Raw genomic sequence first — 21,198 nt, 5'->3', positions numbered from 1 at the left:
TCTGTAAACACCTGGAAGGTGGCAAGTTGATAGGGAATAGCCAGCATGGATTTGTAAAGAACAAATCATGTCAAACCAATCTGATAGCTTTCTTTGATAGGATAACGAGTCTTGTGGATAAGGAAGAAGCGGTGAATGTGGCGTACCTAGGCTTTAGTAAGGCGTTTGATATGGTCTCGCATGATATTCTTATCAATAAACTAGGCAAATACAACTTATATGGGGCTACTATAAGGTGGGTGCATAACTGGCTGGATAACCGTACTCAGAGAGTTATTAATGGTTCACAATCCTGCTGGAAAGGTATAACAAATGGGGTTCTGCAGGGGTCTGTTTTGGGACCGGCTCTGTTCAATATCTTCGTCAACGATTTAGATATTAGCATAGAAAGTACGCTTATTAAGTTTGCAGATGATATCAAACTGGGAGGGGTTGCGACTGCTCTGGATGATAGGGTCATAATTCAAAATGATCTGGACAAATTGGAGAAATGATCTGAGGTAAACAGGATGAAGTTTAATAAAGACAAATGTAAAGTGCTTCACTTAGGAAAGAACAATCAGTTTCACACATACAGAATGGGAAGCGACTGTCTAGGAAGGAGTACGGCAGAAAGGAATCTAGGGGTTATAGTGGACCACAAGCTGAATATGAGTCAGCAGTGTGATGCTTCTGGAATGCATTAACAGGTGTGTTGTGAGTAAGACACGAGAAGTCATTCTTCCGCTCTACTCTGCGCTGGTTAGGCCTCAGTTGGAGTATTGTGTCCAGTTCTGGGTACTGCATTTCAAGAAAGATGTGGAGAAATTGGAGAGGGTCCAGAGAAGAGCAACAAGAATGATTAAAGGTCTAGAGAACATGACCTATGAAGGAAGGCTGAAAGATTTGGGTTTGTTTAGTTTAGAAAAGAGAAGACTGAGGGGGGACATGATAGCCGTTTTCAGGTATCTAAAAGGGTGTCATAAGGAGGAAGGAGAAAACTTGTTCATCTTGGCCTCTGAGGATAGAACAAGAAGCAATGGGCTTAAACTGCAGCAAGGGAGGTTTAGGTTGGACACTAGGAAAAAGTTCCTAACTGTCAGGGTAGTCAAACACTGGAATAAATTGCCCAGGGAGGTTGTGGAATCCCCATCTGTGGAGATATTTAAGAGTAGGTTAGATACATGTCTCTCAGGGATAGTCTAGACAGTATTTGGACCTGCCATGGGGGCAGGAGACTGGATTCAATGACCTCTCAAGTCCCTTCCAGTCCTGGTATTCTATGATTCCATCCAGGAGTGGAGTGAGTTTTGTCTTGTGCGCCAATATTGAAGTCATGTGCACTTGTTCAGGTGTGCTCCACCACGGCCCCCAAATTACTAACAAATCTTATTTTTTAAAATGTTATGGATGAAAGAATACTAAAACAAAGGTTAATTAAAAAGGTGCATTATTTTAAATTTGTATTTAATATGAAGTCAAAAAAAGAAAATTAATAGTGCAAAATTTTCTGTATTATACTTCTTCTGTTTATAGACCTCTTCCAGACCCTCGCCTAGCAGGACTAGATGATCTCCCTTCCAGTCCTGTGATTCTGTGATTACTGTCAGAATTCAAAACACCAAAAGGATGCTGGAGGGTTTGCTAGCAATACCAGAAGTATGAGATCCAGCAGAAAAGTTTGAACTACTTGCTTCTCTCAACTTTTATTAGGATACCAAAGCATGGCCACAATGTATCAATGAAAGATGAGTCTAAGTCCCCTTTGTGCCTTCTGTATTTTCCATCTTGCCCAAAGCAAGTCCAGCTGTTGTATGTTAAATTAGCCTCAGCTGCTCTAAGGCTGCACTGTCCACAGTTCCATAGATGTCAGAGGAGGCCAAGAACTAGGTGCAGCACTGCTCTAGTTTTCTTTCAGAATGCCCCTAATGGAAGCTTTAAAGGGCGTGGGGGGCACTGCAGGACTATTTCATTATCTCTAAGCAAAATAGGGAGTCCCCTACAAACACTAGGGGTAAGGCCCAAGTAGGGAAGTGAGATCACTGCCTTTGGGGTAGCTTTGTGCCACTGCAGTGCAAAATGGCCTCATTAGATAATGCCGCACAAATAGTATGCACACTTATTGGCACAGCCAGGCAGAATCCGAAACAGGGTTCCTTCTCCTCCTGGCTGGGTCCCTGCCCTAGTTCCCTCCACCCTCATATCTGAACCATGTTGTTGCTGTCCGCACAGGGCAGCAGAGTAGCAGCAGGACAAGTGGCAGGCAGTGCTCCAGCGAGCCCAGGTGTTGGGGTGGTGAGCTCACAGCAACCTTAGAGCATTGAACAGAGCCATGATGTGCCAACCCCCAGGCAACAGGGAAGGGCAACTCACTCGAGCTGGGGTGAAGGCCTAGTGTTTCTAGTGCTGCTTGTGCCTGTTTCCTCTCCTACACTCCTCTACCAGTGATGATGGCAGAAGAATGGCAATCTTATCTGCCGCTGCCACAGGAGCTCCCTGGCACCTCCATTCTGCACTGATCTGGATGCCTGGAGCAGCTGCACTGAAGCCTGGGCTCCAGCTCTGGCAGCTACTCTGCAGCTTACCCTGGGAGCAGACACCATGCAGCCCCGGACCACAGAGCAGCCAGGCAGCCACTACGTGGACCTGGCCGCAGCTCTGGCTCTGGGAAGTAGGGACAACAGAGTTGTCCAGATGAGCCCCCACTTGCTCAACATCAGCAGCAGCAGCAGCAGCAGCAGCAGCCAGCTTACCTTCCACTAGCGCATTGCTGGGCAGTTTTGCTTAGGAGGTGGGTGGAATTGAAATTTCCTGTGCGTGTCTGCGTAAGCACGCACCTTAGAGGGAACTTAGTCCCATGCCTGATATCAGACAGCACATCTTGAGTACTAGAAAAGGACAAACCCTAGAAAAATAGGACCATCCTGTTTAATACCAGATGAGTGGCCTGCATAGGGATTCTCTGTCAATTTTCAGTCTCTAGTCCAGTGGTCCCCAATCTTTTGGGGCCGCTCACATGCTGTGCGCAGGGCTGCGCATGCGTCACATGCTTGGGGGCGGGGCAGCACCTACACCATGCTCCTGGGGCCGGCACCGCGCATGTGCCGCATGCCCGGGGCAGGGGCTGTGCATGCGCTGCGCACAAGAATGGCTTGGGCTGGCCCTGGTCACTTGGCGGGCCCACATAAATGCCCCAGCGGGTGCCATGGCGCCCGCAGGCACCACATGGGGGACCACTGCTTAGTCTAAAGAAAACAACAAAAGGGCAGATAATCTTCTGCCCTGCTCTAAGTGTTGACTCTCAGGGCTTTCTTTCTGGAGGTTTGGTTCCTACATGAGTTGCTGACCCTTAGGGCTTCTTCCCTGTAGTCTTTCCCCTGGTCTACTTCCAGGTCATCTGTCTGAGGATTGGCCTTTTTCTGGTTCTGTCACAGATTATTGCTTCTCTTTTACTGCCTTCCTCCAGTCAGAGACCTCTTTTTTACAGCTGTCTCCCCAATTGAGCTCTCCTAGATACATTTTGGCTATGTCTACATTGCGCTTTCTTGCACAAGAACATATGCAAATGAGGTGCGGTGATGAAGATTGCCATGCCTCATTTGCATACTTAGTGAGCCACCATTTTGCGCAAGAGGCTTTTGCACAAGAAGGACCAGTCTATACTGCTCCTTCTTGCGCAAAAACCCCCTCTTGCGCAAGAGCCGTTCTGCTTGAAAATAAGTATAGCAGTGTAGACTGCTCCTTCTTGCGCAAAAGCCCCTTGCGCAAAAATGGCAGCTCATTAAGTATGCAAATGAGGCGTGGGGCTATTCAGTGTCATGCCTCATTTGCATACGTTCTTGCACAAGAAAGGGCAATGTAGATTTAGCCTCTGGAAATTGCCGAACTTTTCCCTCACTTTGTGTGACAATTAAATTGAGTCACCTGACACCCAGAAAATCAGGATTATTTGCGGGGAATGGTAGTTAATCCATCATAGGCTATGCTGAGCCAGTGTCTGTTTAGAAGGCCAGCCAGCCTGTGTCAGACCAGAAGAACATTAATATCCTATCAATTTAAGACTGTGACTTTGTCTATGCATAGGAATAAACTTGATTCAGTAAGGCTACGTCTACACTGGCATGATTTTCCGGAAATGCTTTTAACGGAAAAGTTTTCCGTTAAAAGCATTTTCGGAAAAGTATGTCTAGATTGGCAGGATGCTTTTCCGCAAAAAAGCCCCAATCGCCATTTTCGCGATCGGGGCTTTTTTGCGGAAAACAAATCTCTGCTGTCTACACTGGCCCTTTTGTGCAAAAGTTTTTCAGAAAAAGACTTTTGCCCAAATGGGAGCAGCATAGTATTTCCGCAAAAGCACTGACAATCTTCCATGAGATCGTCAGTGCTTTTGCGGAAATTCAAGCGGCCAGTGTAGTCAGCTGGCAAGTTTTTCTGGAAAAGCTACTGCTTTTCCAGAAAAAGTGGCCAGTCTAGACACCGCCTATTTGTAAGTAATTGGTGGCCTGCAACCAGTGTAGCTGTGCTGGTGCTGATCCTTAAAGTTAGAAAATGGAAACTGTATTTTGCATCAGCTGAGGTAGCTTGGATTTACCTCTGCTTGAAACTTCTATGAGCTTAATTCAGGGGTTCTCAAATTTCACTGCACCACAACCCCCTTCTGACAACAAAAATTAATATAGAACCCGAGGGAGGAGGGGAATTGAAATGTGAGCCTGTCTGAGTCCTGCCACCCACAGCAGGGTACAAGGTGGGTCAAACCCTGAAGACTTCAGTCCCGTGCAGTGGGGCCTGTGATTTGAGCCCTGCTATGAAGGGTTGAAGCCCTTGAGCTCTGTCTTTGACCCCAGGAGATGTGGTCAGGCTTCGCTCCCAGGCCCCAGCAAGTCTAACTTCAGCCCTGGTAACCAGTGCTACCTTTAATTTTTTCCATCTGTGTGTGGAATAAATGTTATGTACATAGAGGCATGTGAAGATGTGCATCACCACTAGAAACAAATGTTACCAGCTGTGAGCACTTTGCTAATCAGTTGGGCAGCATCTGAATCTCTCTGGGTGGCTGCCCAAGAGCTCAGTTTACAGGGAACACTGCTGTTGACCCCCAGAAATTGAGAACTACTGTCTTAGTTAATGCCCTACTCATCTTGTTCTCATTAATACTGGAGCAGTGCAACAGATTGCTAAATTGGGGCTATTTCAATGTGTTCATGAGGTCTGTGTGAGTTAAGATTGACAGAATACCATGGAAAGATATGTTTTAATGTATATTCTGTTCTAATTTAATATGTAAATTAGTAGAGCATTTGTAGGTAAACATATCTTCCTGCAAACTTTAATACAGGGAGCAATAATGTCAATTTTCTGATGTTCAGAAGATTTCCAAGTCAGGTTAAAGGATCACAAGGAAAACCTTCTTTGGGAAACTAATAGATTCCAAAGTCTGCAAGGATCATTGCATATTAGACTAAGATACTGTTATGAAAGATTGTCTATTTGATTTTATTATTCATGGTTTTATTATAATATAACTTTTTTAAAAACTGTGTAATTTCTGGCTTCTGCTAACCATAAAATAAACAATTTATTCTACAGCAATAGTGTGGAGAAAAGGAACTTTCATTTTCTGAGGCCAGAGACTAAAGGCACTGTGGAATTAGTAAACAGACAGCTAGAAAGAGTGGAGAAGGTAGAGAATGGAGTTGCAGACTCTACAGGAAGCTCTGAAAGTGGAAATTCAGGTTCACCAGGTAAGTTGTATTCTTTATTTGTTGGTTTTCTTCTCATATTTTAGTGCAAGTAATGGTTAATCCTAGAAGGTCTTGTATAGCAATAGCCTTTTAAGATTTGAAATTGCCTTAGAACATTAAATTTTCTGTTTTAGCCATCAGTGGTTTCTTTATACCAGTAAATACTTCATAAATCTATGGGTCTGATTTTTTTCTTTTTTTAAAATGACAACTTTCGTATTGATAAAACTATCTAAAAAGTGCATTTTAAGTGAATTTTGACTGAGGTCGTTCTGTGGTCCAAAGATGCGTACTGCCAACATAAGGGATAGGGAAAAAAATCCTGGAATCATGGAGAGAGATGTGTTCCTGAGAGAACATACCAAATGCTGATATAGCTGGGACACAGATCCCAAGGTGAAAGTCACTTGACTTGAGCATGATTTTTTTGCTTCAGAAACAAAACAGTCTTCTACCTGAGATCAAGAATCTATCTGTTATAGTGTTAGGATGCTTAAGCTCTGTCTGTCAGATGCTAAATGGCAATAAAATCAGTTAGCCATTCCATTACATCGTAAATGAGAAATTTATTTAAATTGCTGTAGCTTTGAGAAACGTAAGTGGAGGTATGTCAAAATAGTTGTTTTAATGTAAGGTAAGGTCACAACCATAACTATGGAGTTACTACCATAAAGTAGTATGATTTTTTTCTAAATGCTATATTAATATACAATCAACTAAACAAGCATGCACACAATGTGAGATGTGTGTGGGGTACTGGGATGAAGTTTATAGCAGATTTGAATTGTAAACTTGGTTTTCTCACTGTCTTGCTATGTGCAAGTCTTTTCTGTTTTTGTCAGCTACCCCAATGAGCATAATACTTGAATGGATAGATCAGTGAAGTGAGGATAATTATATTTATCTACCTCACAAGTTATAAGTTCTAGCTCAGGGGTTCCCAACCTTTTTCGGTCCCTGTACCCCCTTGGCTTTTAGTAAACCTTCCCGTATCCCCTATTCAATATGAAAGGAAATAAATTCTAGACTCTAGAATCCACATCTTTTTTTCACTAAAACTACTACTTTTGGAATATTTCAATTAGGATAATCTAGCTATTGACCAAATATTCCCCGTACCCCCTTGACAAGTTTTTTGTACCCCCTGGGGGTACGCGTACCCCAGGTTGGGAACCCTTGCTCTAACTGAATAAAGTTTATAAAGTGTTAACCTAATGTAGAAGACTTTGGAACAGAGTTCAAACCTTTCCTTTATTCTAGTATTATGTGCATTCCACTAAATCAGGGGTTCAGCAGCCTTTATAAACCAAAGAGTCAAACAACATCAAAATTCAGAACAAGTGGTCAACAAAAAGTCGCATAAGAATGCCCATTTGCATGACTGAAAATATAGAATGTAATATTATTGATAATTGACATAATAATAGTATAAATGAAACATTGTACTCACAGACTTTATTTAATGGGACTTCTGCTTCTGTACCTTTTCACACGTTTGTTTGAAGTTTGCATCCTGACTGGTCAAATCCAACTTCATGCATGCATTCAGGCTGTCTTCTGACAATCTTATGGCAGGGGGCTCGTGATATGGGAGTGTAGGAGTCTGGATTGGGGTGTATGATGGACTCAGGGCACAAGGTTGGGGTGTGTAGAGGTGCAGGAGTGTTGTGTCAGGAGTCTGGGGATGTGGGGTATGAGGGGCTCAGGGCAGTGGGTTCAGGCAGGACTGATTCAAGCCATTCCTGCGCCCCAGGCAGCGGGAGAGCCACGCATGCGCCCCTGGTGTGCTGCGCACTTTCCAGCTGCATTTGGGTGCGCGGCACCCTCTTACAGCTGCCATCAGGCACCCCCCATAGGTTGGCATCCTGGGCAGCTGCCCAGCGAGCCCCCCCCCTTAATCCGGCCCTGGGTTCAGGTGTATGATGGGCTCAGGGTTGCTATGTGGGGGGGTGCAAGTGTGTTATGACACTGCAGCCAGGTGGGGGCTGGGCCCCAATTGGAGGCTTGTTGGCCAAGTTTCAGTTTTAAATAAAGTAAAATATTATGTCCAACACAAAAGGTTTCAACATTGTCTTGATTTATGGCAGAAGTGGGGAACCTTTTTGTGGCCAGGGGCTTCTGACCCATAGAAAAATCAGCTGGGAACCACACAGGTGAGAAGCAAATAAAAAACAATTAAAAAAAACAACCCCTCACCGGTGTGACCCCAGCTGAAACACATCACTCCCTTGGTGTTCCAGACCCATTGTGGGGGGAGGGGCAAGGAGGACTGAGGTTCAAGGCCTCGGGCCAGACTTACTCTTCTGGGCTTCCAGGGTTAGTGGATTTTGTGACCCCCCCTAGGCTCTGGGGTGGGGCCAAAAATGAGGGAATAATTGTGCGGGGACAGGACTGCCAGAGAATGGGATAGGGATAGTTCAGGATCTGGGCGCGAGGAAGTGGGTTGTAGGAGGAGGCGAGGGTGCGAGATCTGGATAGGGGGTAGGCCAGGGGCCAGGAGTGGGCTGGGGGCAGGCTGCCTGGTCAGGGGGTACGAACAGGCTGTGGGCTGGCTGCTTGGCCAGGGGGTGTCTTGTTGGGGGGGGGGGGGATTTTGGCAAAGGGGCAGAGGGCAGATAGGATTTTGACCAGGGGGGCAGGAAATAGGGGAGATTCTGGCCAGGGGGCTAGAGGCAGGAGGGATTTTGGACAGGGGGCAGAGGGCAGGGGGTGTGTCTGGGATGGGGGCAGAGGGGATTTTGGCCAGGAGGCTGGGGGTAGGGAGTGTCTGGCCAGGGGGCTGGGAATAGGGGGGGTCTGGCCAAGTGGCTGGATTCTGGACAGGGGGCAGAGGGCATCTGGTGGGGGGGGGGTGAGTGAGGGCATTTGGGTCTAGGCATGAAGGGGTAGGAGGCACTCACTTGTTTTCATGCCATGTGGCAGGCACCATGTAACAAGGCCTCCTGCTGCACCCATTCCCCAGAAGCCTCCAGGAAGGATTCGTAGGGGCAGCCTCCAGGGAAGTGGTTCCCTGGGAGCCAAAAAAGGCCAGTGCACATGGAGCCATTTTGGCTCCTTGTTTCCTGCATGCTGAAGGAGGACAAAGAGCAGCGCCCCGAGATGTTTTTTGCTCTGCTTGTTCCCTGCATGCCAGATTGGGGGAGAGGCTTGGGGCTTCCTCCTCCCCCACAGGAAGCCAGTGCTGGCATTCCAATTTTTCAGAGGGCCATAAGTCATTAGTGCCAGTGCTGGCTCCCTGCTGCGGGGGGAGCAAGAGCTGGCTGGGTTGAGGCTAGCCATATCTGGCACTCTAGTGAGCAATAGATTGCTGACCCCTGCACTAGACCATAAGGCCTTTACTGGGAACAGGTGGATCATTTTAAGAAAGCTACATATCAGCTTCCAGAATTGCAGATCAGTATTATGTGCTTGTGACAGGGCTCTGCTCACCACACCTCTTGCTGGCCATCTTAGGGGTTAGCTCAACAGGGCAGTATGTCTCACCCACCATTGCGTCTGCTCCGGGACCTGCATTACTGCAAGGACTGAAGTGTCCTCCTCATAACATGGCCCTCTGGCCTTACTACACTTTGCACTTTCCCTGCTAGGGTCCAGTATCCCAGTCCAATGAGTATTTTTATGCTAAGTGGGGGCAGAGGGGAAGCTGTGTCCACCGAATATATGGGGCCCAGCCCAGGGACACTGTAAATGCAAGCAACATGTTTCATCTTCTCCAGTCTCTCAGTAGATTTCTCTTGGCTATTTCTCCATGGCCCAAGCATCTTCTTTGCCATTTCCTCAGGGCCTCAGCATGTTTATCTTAGCCACTAACCAGGAGCTCACTTTTAGCTTCTCTGGTCTTCTAGTAGCACTATTCTGTTCAGAGTGCTGGCACTCCTTCCACCTGCAAAGCATCCAGCTCTTCTCCCACTTTGAGTTCCAGGGAGCAGCTGAACCTGCAGTGTCTGTCTGTTCTTATATGGGCCTATCAGGTCCTGATTGGCTGCTCCTCTGAGCCCCTCGCCTATTGGGTGCTTTTTGCACAGCCTCCCTAGGGCACCATTAGCCTCTTAACATGCAAGTGTGGGGTGAATGCCCCATCACAGTGCTTCTCAGGAAATTAACCTAAAGGATTTTGCCCCTTGACTTCACTCTTATTTTTACAAATCACATTTTTCATTTTTAAAAAATTTTCAGTTTCACTTTTTAGCATCATATAGGTGTATCAGTAATACATTAAAGATGGAGTTCAGGGAACTTTATTGTTTACTGCAGTACAGCTCAAATAGAGAATGGCCTTAGACAACTTATTGGAAAAGTAATTTATGTGATATTTATTTTGATTTTTAAAACATCAGAATCCCACATAGAAATAAATATTGGTACTATTTTGAATTTCAGGAAAAGGTACAGTATAGTATATTCAGAAGCCAGCACTACATGTCACTGAAAAAATTGTCCTTCATCACATCTTTGTTCATCAATTTTTTTGACTCCCCAGATTTCTCTTGCAGATAACTTAAATTTATTGAAGCTAACTCTATACATTTCTCCTTTTCCTTCTGTTCCTGTGCCTGTGTTGCTGATGGGGAAGTGTATCTGTATCTAGAAATATTTGAATTTGTCATTTTTTTTCCTATTGTACAACTCCCCAATCTCTTGATTCTACACCTTACTAGTGTTCCTTCTAATTTTTTATGTCCAATTATGGATTACATTTTGTTATGTGCATTATTATGGACATGTTTGACACATCATCTCCATATTGCTGCTGGGAATGGCGGGGAGAGAACTTTGAGAAGGTGCCTATCCCTTCAGAGGAAAGGTATACTTCTATGGCCCCAGCACTCCTAGCCACAGCAGGGCAATCAGGGAGCTGCTACAGCTTCTCCCCCAACTGTGGTAGCTCCGTGTGTGGCAGTCCTGTGCCCCTGATTTTTAGGCAGCTATGCAGCTGCGCAGCTTAGAAGAAACCCTGCACCTTACCTGGGGCAGCTATAATACTTGGTTATATGAACATGAATAATGTGACTCTATTAAGGAGATAGTATTAAAATAAGCTCACTTTAATGTGATTAGTGTTTTTCCTTCATTGTGTCTCCCCATTGTATATTTGTAATTATAGTCTTTTAAGCTTCTTAGGACAGACTCTCCCCTCATTTCCTTTACTATCCATTGTATTAATGTTCAAAAAGTCTTCCAGGAATAAGTGCCGGACTGGACTGCCACAAGTGGGAATCATAACTTACTGCAGATTGAAGGATGTTCCAGGTTTGAGACTCAGTTCTATCTTTCATTCTGAGCAGGAAAGGATAAGGTATTTTACTGAAGTAATCAACATGATGCAGATGCAAAAAAGGCTAATATAATTCTAGGGTGTATTAACTGGAGTGTCATATGTAAGAGATGGAAGATCATTGTTCTGTTCTATTCGATACTAGTGAGTCCTCAGTTGGAGTAGTGTGTCCAATTCTGGGCACGACACTTTAGAAAGATGTGGACAAACTGGAGAGAATCCAGAGGAAAGCCACAAAAATGGTAAAAGTTTTAGAAAATCTGTCCTATGAGTAAAAAAAAAAAATGGTCATGTTTAGTCTTGAGAAAAGAAGACTGAGTTGGGGACCTTATAATAGTTTTAAGATGTGTTAAGGGCCGTGTTAAAAAGTACCAGGTTATGAATTGTATTCCATGTTTGCTGAAGGTAGAACAAGAAATAATGGATTAAATCTGCAGCAAGGGTGATTTATGATAAATATTAGGAAAAACTTTCTAATTATAGTGGTAATTAATCTCTTGAGTAGGCTTCCAAGGCAGGTTGTGGACTATCCATGATTGGAGTTTTTTAAATACTTATCAGGAATTGGTCTGGGTTTATTTGGGTGTGCCATAACCTAATGGATTGGATTTGATAACTTTTCAAGGTCTCTTCCAGCTAGGAATGTTAGGGTATGTCTACACTACCCTCCTAGTTCGAACTAGGAGGGTAATGTAGGCATACCGCATTTGCAAATGAAGCCCGGGATTTGAATTTCCCGGGCTTCATTTGCATAAGCGGGGCTCCGCCATTTTTAAATCCCCGCTCGTTCGAACCCTGTGCCGCGCGGCTACGCGCGGCACGAACTAGGTAGTTCGAACTAGGCTTCCTAGTTCGAACTACCGTTACTCCTCATTCCACGGGGAGTAACGGTAGTTCGAACTAGGAAGCCTAGTTCGAACCGCGCGTAGCCGCGCGGCACAGGGTTCGAGCGAGCGGGGATTTAAAAATGGCGGAGCCCCGCTTATGCAAATGAAGCCCGGGAAATTCAAATCCCGGGCTTCATTTGCAAGTGCGGTATACCTACATTACCCCGCTAGTTCGAACTAGTGGGGTAGTGTAGACATACCCTTAGCGACTAGTCAGCTATTCGATAAGCAAATGCTTATTGGATAGTTGAGTAGCAACTTGACTAGTCATTCCCCCTCCCCATGACTGCCTCTATCAGAGAGCGGCAGGCAGCAAGGCGGGGGAGCAGGAGCTAGTGCTGCGGGGGAAGCCATTTCTCCTCCAGCACTGTCTTTGCAGGGGGCAGGAGAGGTAGAGGCACAGTAGGGAAGCTGCGTGAATATCGGACTGCTTCAGTCCCCACTTGTGCCGTTCCCACTGCGAGTGCTTCTGGTTTTGAAATGTACAAGAGCCCTCCGGAAGTGTGGCAGGGAGCACAGGTCAAGCAGGGACTCATGCAGTCCCCACTTGCCCCAGCTTCTCTGTGGTGCCCCCCCCCCCCCCCCCCGCTGCCTCTGAAAGGCAGCAAGGGGGGCATAGGAGCTAGTGCTGGGGGGAGCTGGCTTGAAAGCCAGTTCCTCCTCTCTCTCCAGCACCATCTCCAGGGTGCCGTCTGCCCCCACCGCAGCAGAGTGGGGGGGGGGGGGGGAATAGGGGATGCTGCTGCAAAGCAGCCCCTGTCCACAGGGGTCCCAGTGAGGATCTGGGCCCCCTCACAGACAGGGGCTGTTGCCATCTGTTTGTGGCAGACAGGACTCTCCCCTGTGAACAGGGGCTGCCGGTCTCAGCATGAGCCAGGACCAAGCAGTCCTGGCTGCACCTTTGCATTTCAAATGTAGTAAGAGCCCAATGGCTCTTACTACATTTAAAAAGCAGAACTGCAGCATGGGTGGCTCCGGAGCTAGCTACCCCCTCTGCAGCTCTGCACAGCAGTGCTTATCAACTAATCGTATAACCAATACAAATTTTATCGACTATATGATTAGCCAAATAATCGCATTTTAACATCCTTACTTCCAGCCCTATACTTCTGTATGTCTCTGATTCTATGAAATAGTGCTTTCAGATGTTGTAGAAGGCTGTACTTGGCTTTATCCTAAAGCATCTTACCCTTGATAATTCATTGTTGAGGGACTTCAAAGGAAGACCATACAGAAGAATTGGTCTGCATGAGTGCTCTTCGAGCAGATTAATGGAAGAACCTGGCGTACGCCTTCCCTGCTTCCATCTATAAGAAAAGGAGAAAAAAAATATTTAAAACAGCTAAAGGCCAGCTTCCTTTTTTCATTCCTCTCACATCGAAATCCTGCCTAGTTGGCGAATGGTGCAATATTGTGATCCCCAACTTAGTTACATTTGCTGATACCTAATGCTGTATGAAATAAAGTTTGTCAAACTGACTATTGCAGGTTGTCTTATGATAAGTTGAGAAAATGTCCTGTCTCCATATTTTAATTAAACATAAAAAACTAGCAGAATTATTTCAGCATAACTTTATCTAAAGTGCACTGAGAACTGAGGAGCTGAAGAAAATGGGCCAAGAATTTAAACCTTGCGAAGAGATCAGTTTCTTTGCATGACTAAAATGCAATATCTGTTATCGGTGTTCCTTTTAGGATATGAAAAGAGATTTTAAAATTAATAAATTACAAATGAAGTCTGAATTCTATAAAACACAAGTTCATATACTTTTTCAAGCAATACTGATTTGAGAGAATTTCAGTGTAATATATGTTCTAGATTTTTTTTCTCACTTTTTTTCTTTTTTGGTAAGGGGGATAGTAAAGCAAATGTGGCCTATACCATGTCCTGTTTAGATTCAAAGACGAATGATTTGATGTGGTGAATGGGTGACCTCAAAAAAAGGAATTTGGGTTGTTGAGTTTATCATCTTGATTCATCATTCTGGTCTTCTGGGTTTTGTTGTTAAAATACTGATAATCTCCCCCTTGCTTAGCTATATAGCCAGCACCTTCTGCAACTGTTTTAAGGAACCGAAGGAAAAAGAGCAGTGAATGCTGTAACCAACTGTTGTCTTCCCTTTGATATGGGAGTATTTCATCTAAGATGATCTCTTTTATTGCTAACTCAAAGGATGGAAGTGGAAAAGTCGCTTCTGAACATGGGTCTCCCATGTAGTACCAGCCAAGCCAACACATCAGCACTTCCTTACTGTGCTGCATTTGATTTATACAAAAAAACAACTATTGTATCTGAAGTAGTTCAGCCTGTTCTTTGCCCACAGTCATAAGGAAGGCAGTATTTTAGAGGATACATAGCTATTTGATTAGGTTGCTCAGCTGGCTTAATTTGTCATTAAAGGGATTTTTTTGAAGGAACTACTTAAAAAGGAGGACTGTAGTGTATACATATATAGTAGCATCCTTTAGCTAAATATGAAAAATGGCATGCTCACTACTGAATGAGAAAGTTTCTGTGAATTATAAAATAATTTGGGTTCATGATGAGCTAAGTCTTGCTATTTTTCTTAAGTATAGGATGTCTTGTTTAAATCCAACTTCTAACCAGGGCCACTGCATAAACTGTCCAGTAAACACAATCTTAATTGAACCTTATAATGTATTGATGAATATCTCTTTCTTTCTAGAAATTGGTTGCCCAAATGAAGCAAGATCCACAGGTAAAATATGTATTTTGTTTTATACTGCTTTTATTACTCCCGTAGTTAATGTGTAAGAAATACACTGAGTCCCTGACATCTTGTTTGCCGTTGTTTATTTGCCCATCATATGCTGCCGTGGTAAAGTAATGTTTTCTTTTTCTTTGCAAGTTATACATTTTATAAATAAATGGAGAGTATTGTAATGCAGAGGGATTAATAATATGATAAGAAGCCTTTCAACTCCATGTTGCCAGTGTTTCAAATTCAACCTATGTCCGTAATAACTGCAGTTTATTATCTAATGGTTGTTTGGCCTGTTGGAAATAGGTTGTCGACTCAGTTCAATGGCTAGTTGATACCTTTCCACATCATAAGTGCTTCCATAACATTTGGCACTAATTGACCTGTTTTAAGCATTGGCAGCCATCTCAAAACTGTACAGGTAATAAGGAAGAGATGGACCTAATCCCAAAGAACATGCAACATTAACAAGAAGTCCTGTGGCACCTTAGAGACTAACATACTTATTAGGGCTTAAATCTGTTAGTCTCTAAGGTCATGTCTACATTAGGAGATTTTCGAATTTACTAAATTTGACCTCTGGGTATCCGATTTCCCAGATTCAAAGTTCAGTGTTCTCTCTGCGGGGAAGCATTGAATGTAGTCTGAGGCAGGCTCTGTTATGTGGACATGCTACCTCGGACTCAGAGCACCAGGAAGCACTCTGGGGAGCTGCGGGAGGCCTTCCAGAGGCGAATTAGTGGCACCAGAGCTTCCACACTAACGTTATTTTCGATTTACAAGTTTGGGAATAGTGTTATTTCTCATGAAAAGCAGGACTACAGAGTCCAAATTCCATGTCCCCTTATTCTGGAATAATGGACTTGAAGTGTGGATGCATCGCTTACAAAATCCTTCTTGGGGGGCTTATTTTGGACTAAGGTTCTTGTGTAGACCAGGCCTAACGTGTCACAGGACTCCTCATTGTTTTTGCAGATAAGATTAACAGCGTTATCCCTGTGATGCAAAATGAAAACACAGTTCATTGGTTGACTAGAAGAAAATGTTATCTTAGAACATAAGGTTTCACTTGTTTGGTTTGTTTAAATGAGTTGATGTACATTTGATGGACTAAAATTGAGTTGTAATGAGGAATTTGAATAGAGGAAAAAAGTTCCAGGAATAGGAGCTGTGTGGAAGGAAACGTGTTAGGGCAGGGGTTCTCAAACTTTGTGATACCGTGACCCCCCTCGGGGTCCCCTAGGGAGTTGGGACCCACAGTTTGAGAAACACAGTGTTAGGGCACAAAAGGAAGTGGGGATGTGGTTTTCTTAGGTACATAAAAGGGGCAAGAAGTCCCATAGTAAGAATGAGAAAAGAAAGTGCGCCAGGGTGGAGTAATGTAGAGTGTAGAAAGTGACAGAATTTAACATCTCATTCAGAGAGTCTAATGACCAAATTAGACACGCACATTAAACTCCCCCTCCTGTTTCTAGCAATAGGTTCCTAAGGTTGGGGTCAGATGTGTTAGCAAAGGGGTAGGTTTGGGAGGGAGCTTTCAGGCTGCTCCTGCTATCTAGTCTGCAAATAGAGGACTTCAGTTTAGGGATGTAAGCAATTGGTCGGCTACCCAATAAGTCTAGGCTAATCTGGTAGTTGAGTCACTACTTGACTAGTTGCTTTCTCCACCCCCTTTGGTGCCTCTGTATCAGAGGCAGCAAGGGGGAGGGGAACAGGAGCCAGTGCTGGGGGGAGCCAGCTTAAAAGCTGATTCCCCCCCAGCACCGTCTCTGCGTGGGGGCAGGGGAGGCAGAGGCACAGCAGGGGAAACAGCGCGAGGAGGGACCGAAGCAGTCCCCGTTCACATGGGGTCTTGACTGCTGTTTCTCCCTTTGAAATGTACAAGAGCACTGGTTCCCAGCTGTGCCTCTTCCTTTGAAATATACAAGAGCCGTGGGCAGCTCTTGTACATTTCAAAGGCATAGGCGCAGCGGGAGAGTGAGTGCCACCCTTATTGACTAATTGAGTAATCAATAGAAATTCCATTGACTACTTGATTAGCAGATTAATCGAAATTTAACATCCCTACTTCAGTTTCCAAGGCTGTTAATCTGCCTCTTTTTGCCAGCCTTAAAACCACTCAGAGAAACTATGTTGGTGTTCCATCTAGTGGTGTAAACATTCCCCCTCCCTCTCCCTTACTGCTTTAAATTACTGAATGTTTCTTTCCTGTGTCTGAATTGAGCCTAATAGTGGAAGTTTGGTGAGTAGTTACTGTAGCAAGGCATTTCTGTCTTACTACCATAGATGCTGCAGGTTAGGAATGAGTTGGGAAGGGGCCTATAATTAGTACAGTAAGGGAGGGCTGAGAGTAAAGATTTGGAATAACTTTGGGAGCTTTATGGCAGTGGTGTGCAATGGGTTGCGGCTGTCTTCCTCGGGGCTCGCAGTGCTGGCTGCATTTTGTTTTCCTGGCTCCGTGCCTGACGTACGCACGGGGGGGGGGGGGGGGGGGGGGAGGGGAGTGGCACTTTAATTTAAAGGGGCCGCAACAAAATGTTCTCTGTGCTTCTCCGCCCCCTCCCCCAACAAAATTTTCCTGACCCTGGAGGTTGCAAATTAAAAAATGTTGAGCACCACTGCTTTATGGTATTCTAGGACTAGAAGAGATTGTGAATCAGGACTAGGTTGTATTTCAAAGTTGTGGAGGAATGTAAAGGTGTAGAAGTTGTGAGAATGATAGCTGTTGTAGTAAATATTAGGAGTTTGTTGATTTCATGGTTTTTACCGAGTGCTGATGGTGTGCATGCCATTTTACAGAAATAATATGTGATTTCTTACAAAGAGAGTATGCTAAATGCATTATGATTTGATATAGAAAGAGATTGCACGAGGAGAAAATAGAAAAAGAGAAAAGCAGGGAGGCGTATGCAAAACAAACTTTTGAGGCTGCTAAGCACACTTTGTGTGTGCCTGTATGCTTTGGTTTGATTTTTTTTTTTTTTTACTAGATTTATTGAATACAAATTGAGTTCCCTATCAGATCCAGGATAGTGAGCTGTTTATGCCTCTCAGAATCTTAAACTTGAGAAAATGCTCTTTTAGTCAAATTACTAACATGAGTGGTGCATTGTTAAGGCTGCTGCAACTATTGAAACTTTTCTAAATGTAAGCTAAGTTGTAAAAAGACATACACTCTTTTGCTCAAAAGGGAGAGGAGGATGTAGTAAATATAGTGCACATCTCATTTGGAGTGCATGTTATTTAATTTCTACTAATAGATAAGGTTGCTGATGTTCTTGGCAGTCAAAGTCTGTCTGTCTGTCACTGAATAAGTAGTGGAAGTGAGACAATGCTTTAGCTAATATGTAATGCATGATCTAGAAATTCCTAACTTAAAAAGTTTTTATTCTGGCTTGTCTGACCTGAAAATACAGTGATATACAAATTAACTTAATTTTATGGTATATTGTGAAACATGTATGAATTTTTTAACTAACTGTGTCCATCCCTTCCTTCCTCCCAAACTCATTTTTGAACACTGGAAAGATCCATTATTGATTGCTTTGTTGGATAACTTTTGAATAAGTCTCTGGCAATGTCAATAATATGTTGGGGGGTACATCCAGAGATGCTGTATTATTGGTAGGATGTGATACAAAAAGTTGTCCTGCTACTATTGTGTTAATAAATAGAATATCTTTCTCACCGATTTATTTTCTTTCTATCAGAATGCTGATTTGAAGAAACAGCTTCATGAACTCCAAGCCAAAATCACAGCTTTGAGTGAGAAACAGGTAGGGAAAAAGGGATATTTTTAACATCGTGCTCAAAAGAAAATTCTGCTCTCATTTTCCAAGATAATTGAAACATTTTTTTGTGTGGATGCAATGTGGGCAGTCAGATGTTTGGGGGTTTTGTTTAATTTCTCTAACAAAAAATAAAGACAAATAAATGGAGCTTGAACAGACAGAGTGAAGATTTCAAGAAAACTTTCAGTGTTTAAGCTATATTAAGAGGGAAGAGACTAGCAGTTTGTTACAGTGATTTGAACTTGAGACTAGAGTTGTGGTCTAAAGTTCGCTACTTTATTCTAATCCAAGAAGTCCTTACTCAGGCAAAACTCTGAAGTCCGTTACAGATTATGGACTGAGAAACAGAGTAAGGACTTCTGGATTCTTCCCTTTGAACACTGGAGACCTCTTAGTCTGTAGCAAGACAATCTGTTAATCTTTGCTAGGGTAACTACTCATTTTCTTTGGTTTCTAATGGACTAATCCACATTTGACTGCTAATGGCATTAACCACATGGTGGAGATTGTTCCGTATGTAGATTGAAAATACTAGTCATTGGATGACAAATGATTATTCTATAGACTGTTTAGAGGACTTGCAAAACCATATGGCTAAGTATTAGAATGTAAGTTTTCTTATTATGGAGTACAACCCCACCCCCATACTTCATATTTGCAGTATTGCTATGAAAATATAACTGCATCAAGGCAGCTCTTGGTTGTTATGGCCTAAATCCACTGAGGATTTTATTAACATTCTTTTTTAAACTTTGGAACTTCAAGTTTTGTTTCTTTAATTCATTGTCTATCTATTATAATGTAGCGCAATATTTTATTGAGTAAATTACTAATATAGTGAGGGGAACAGTTTGAATTAGAGGCTAATTCAGCTAAAAACTGAAGCTTGCGGTTTGTGTTTTACCTCCTCTAAGATGATTTTTTTTTCTAAAATCAACCCAATAATGTGGTTATGTTAGTGAGAGACAGTCTGTAGCTTCAGAATTCTTCAGTTAGGTGAGAAGGCCCCTAATATTCCAGAGTTAGTATGCTATTGTAGAAGAGGATAAATCATATTGCCTATCGGTTCACATGTTCAAGCAGGAACAGGCACAGTGTTCCCTCTAAGCTGCAGGGCAGCACAGCTTCACAGGTGATTAATCAGCCCCACCCAGTCAGCTCTGTGCATGGAGCCCTGAGCCTCTGAATGGGCGGTGCTGATTTATCACCTGTGAAGCTGTGCTGCTGGTCAGCTTACAGGGAATGCTGGACAGAAGGTGAGGTATTATAAGTGGGGGGAAAAGAACTTCAGACTTAAAAAAAATATAGACTTCTATCTTATGGTAATTGTATAACTCTGATTTGATGTTATTTAAAATTATACAGAGGAGTAGCCGTGTTAGTCTGTAACTGAAAAAACTTTTAAAACAGTGAATAGTCCTGCAGCACCTTGGAGACTAACAAAAAATGTAAATGGTATCATGAGCTTTTGTGAGCACAACCCATGTCTTTAGATGAATGGAATTTAAGAGTCCAGGGTACAAATAACAGAAAAAGAGAGGGGATGAGGAGGGAAAGAGAAGGGGAAAAATGGAGAAAAAATATTGTCAGTTAGTGTCCAGGCTAAATGAGACTAATAAATAGAGTGGGCTCTAAATATTTTATGTACCTGGTGATTGGCTTTTTATGTTGTTAGGATGTAGAATATAGTGGCTCATCCAGGTCAGGTCTTTGTTTAAACATTTTTCAAGGCAGTGGTCCCCAACCATTTGAAGCTGCCAGACGCCAGGGGCAGGGCCGTTCGCCCGCCGGGCGCCAGAGGGCAGGGACACTCGCGTGCCTGGGGGCGGGCCGCGCATACACCACACCCCCATGAGCCACGTGCCTGGGGCCAGCAACCCCATGTGCTGCGTGGCCACGGGCGAGGCTGCCCATTCGCCACAAGCCTGGGGCCGGTGCCCTCCAGAGCTGCGCGCCCAGAGCCAGCACCCCCCTTGGCTGCGCGCTCGGGGGCGAGGAGGCCAATTTGCCGCACGCCCGGGGCCAGCGCCCCCCCATAGCTTCATGCCTGGGGGCGGGGCAGCCAATTCATCACATGCCCAGGACCAGCACTCCCCATGCCCCACACACCTGGGGCACAGGCGGCCAATTTGCCGTGCGCCCGGAGCCGGCACTCTCCATGCGCCCAGGGCTGGTGCCGCGTATGCGCAGCGCGCCTGGGGCCGGCACCACGCATGTGCCATGTGCCCCGAGCACTTGGCGGGCACACACAAATGCCCCATGGGCACCGTATTGGGGACCACTGATTCAAAGTGTCAAACTTGTAAATGAAACCAAGTTCTGCAACTTTCCTTTCAAGCTGGCTTTTGAAATTGCTTTGAAATAATATAGATACCTTTAGATCCATTAGTGAGTGCCCAGGCAAGTTGAAATGTTCCTCAACTGGTTTCTCTGTGTTACCATTTTGAATATCTGATTTGTGTCCATTAATCCTTCCTCATAGAGACTGTCCAGTTGCCCAATATACATGACAGAGGGGCATTGCTGGCACTTGATGGCGTAGATCACATTGGTGGATGTGCAGTTATATGAGTCTATGATGATGTGGCTTAGGTCCTGTGACCAATGTTGCTTGTATTGATGTGTGGACAAAGTTGGTACATGACTTGATTGCGGGGGTGGGTTCCTGGATGAGTTTGATGGAAGTGTGCTGAAGGGTTGCTGGAAATAATTTGTTTGAAGTTAGGGGGTTGTCTGTAGGTGAGGATTGGCCTGTCTCCCAAGGCCTGTGATAGTGAAGGGTCATTTTCCAGGATAGGT

The 21,198-nt window shown here is 44.2% G+C and overlaps 1 protein-coding gene across 13 annotated transcripts in view; it reads left to right on the top strand.

The window, feature by feature from the left end:
• Nucleotides 1-21,198, top strand: part of PHF21A (PHD finger protein 21A) — a 287,213-nt gene that overhangs the window by 77,165 nt on the left and 188,850 nt on the right. For 12 of the 13 annotated variants that reach the window (XM_075927582.1, XM_075927577.1, XM_075927575.1 and 9 more), the window contains 3 exons: nucleotides 5,569-5,723; nucleotides 14,573-14,605; nucleotides 18,319-18,384. In XM_075927582.1, the coding sequence (XP_075783697.1) occupies nucleotides 5,670-5,723; nucleotides 14,573-14,605; nucleotides 18,319-18,384 (153 nt within the window). In that variant the 5' untranslated portion in view covers nucleotides 5,569-5,669. Of the gene's footprint in view, nucleotides 1-1,515; nucleotides 1,639-5,568; nucleotides 5,724-14,572; nucleotides 14,606-18,318; nucleotides 18,385-21,198 lie in introns of all 13 variants that reach the window. The other variant, XM_075927571.1, reaches the window with a different exon arrangement.

Source organism: Pelodiscus sinensis, chromosome 4 (genome assembly GCF_049634645.1).
Source record: "Pelodiscus sinensis isolate JC-2024 chromosome 4, ASM4963464v1, whole genome shotgun sequence".
Lineage (NCBI taxonomy): Eukaryota > Metazoa > Chordata > Testudines > Trionychidae > Pelodiscus > Pelodiscus sinensis.
This window is presented reverse-complemented; position numbering and strand designations above follow the sequence as displayed.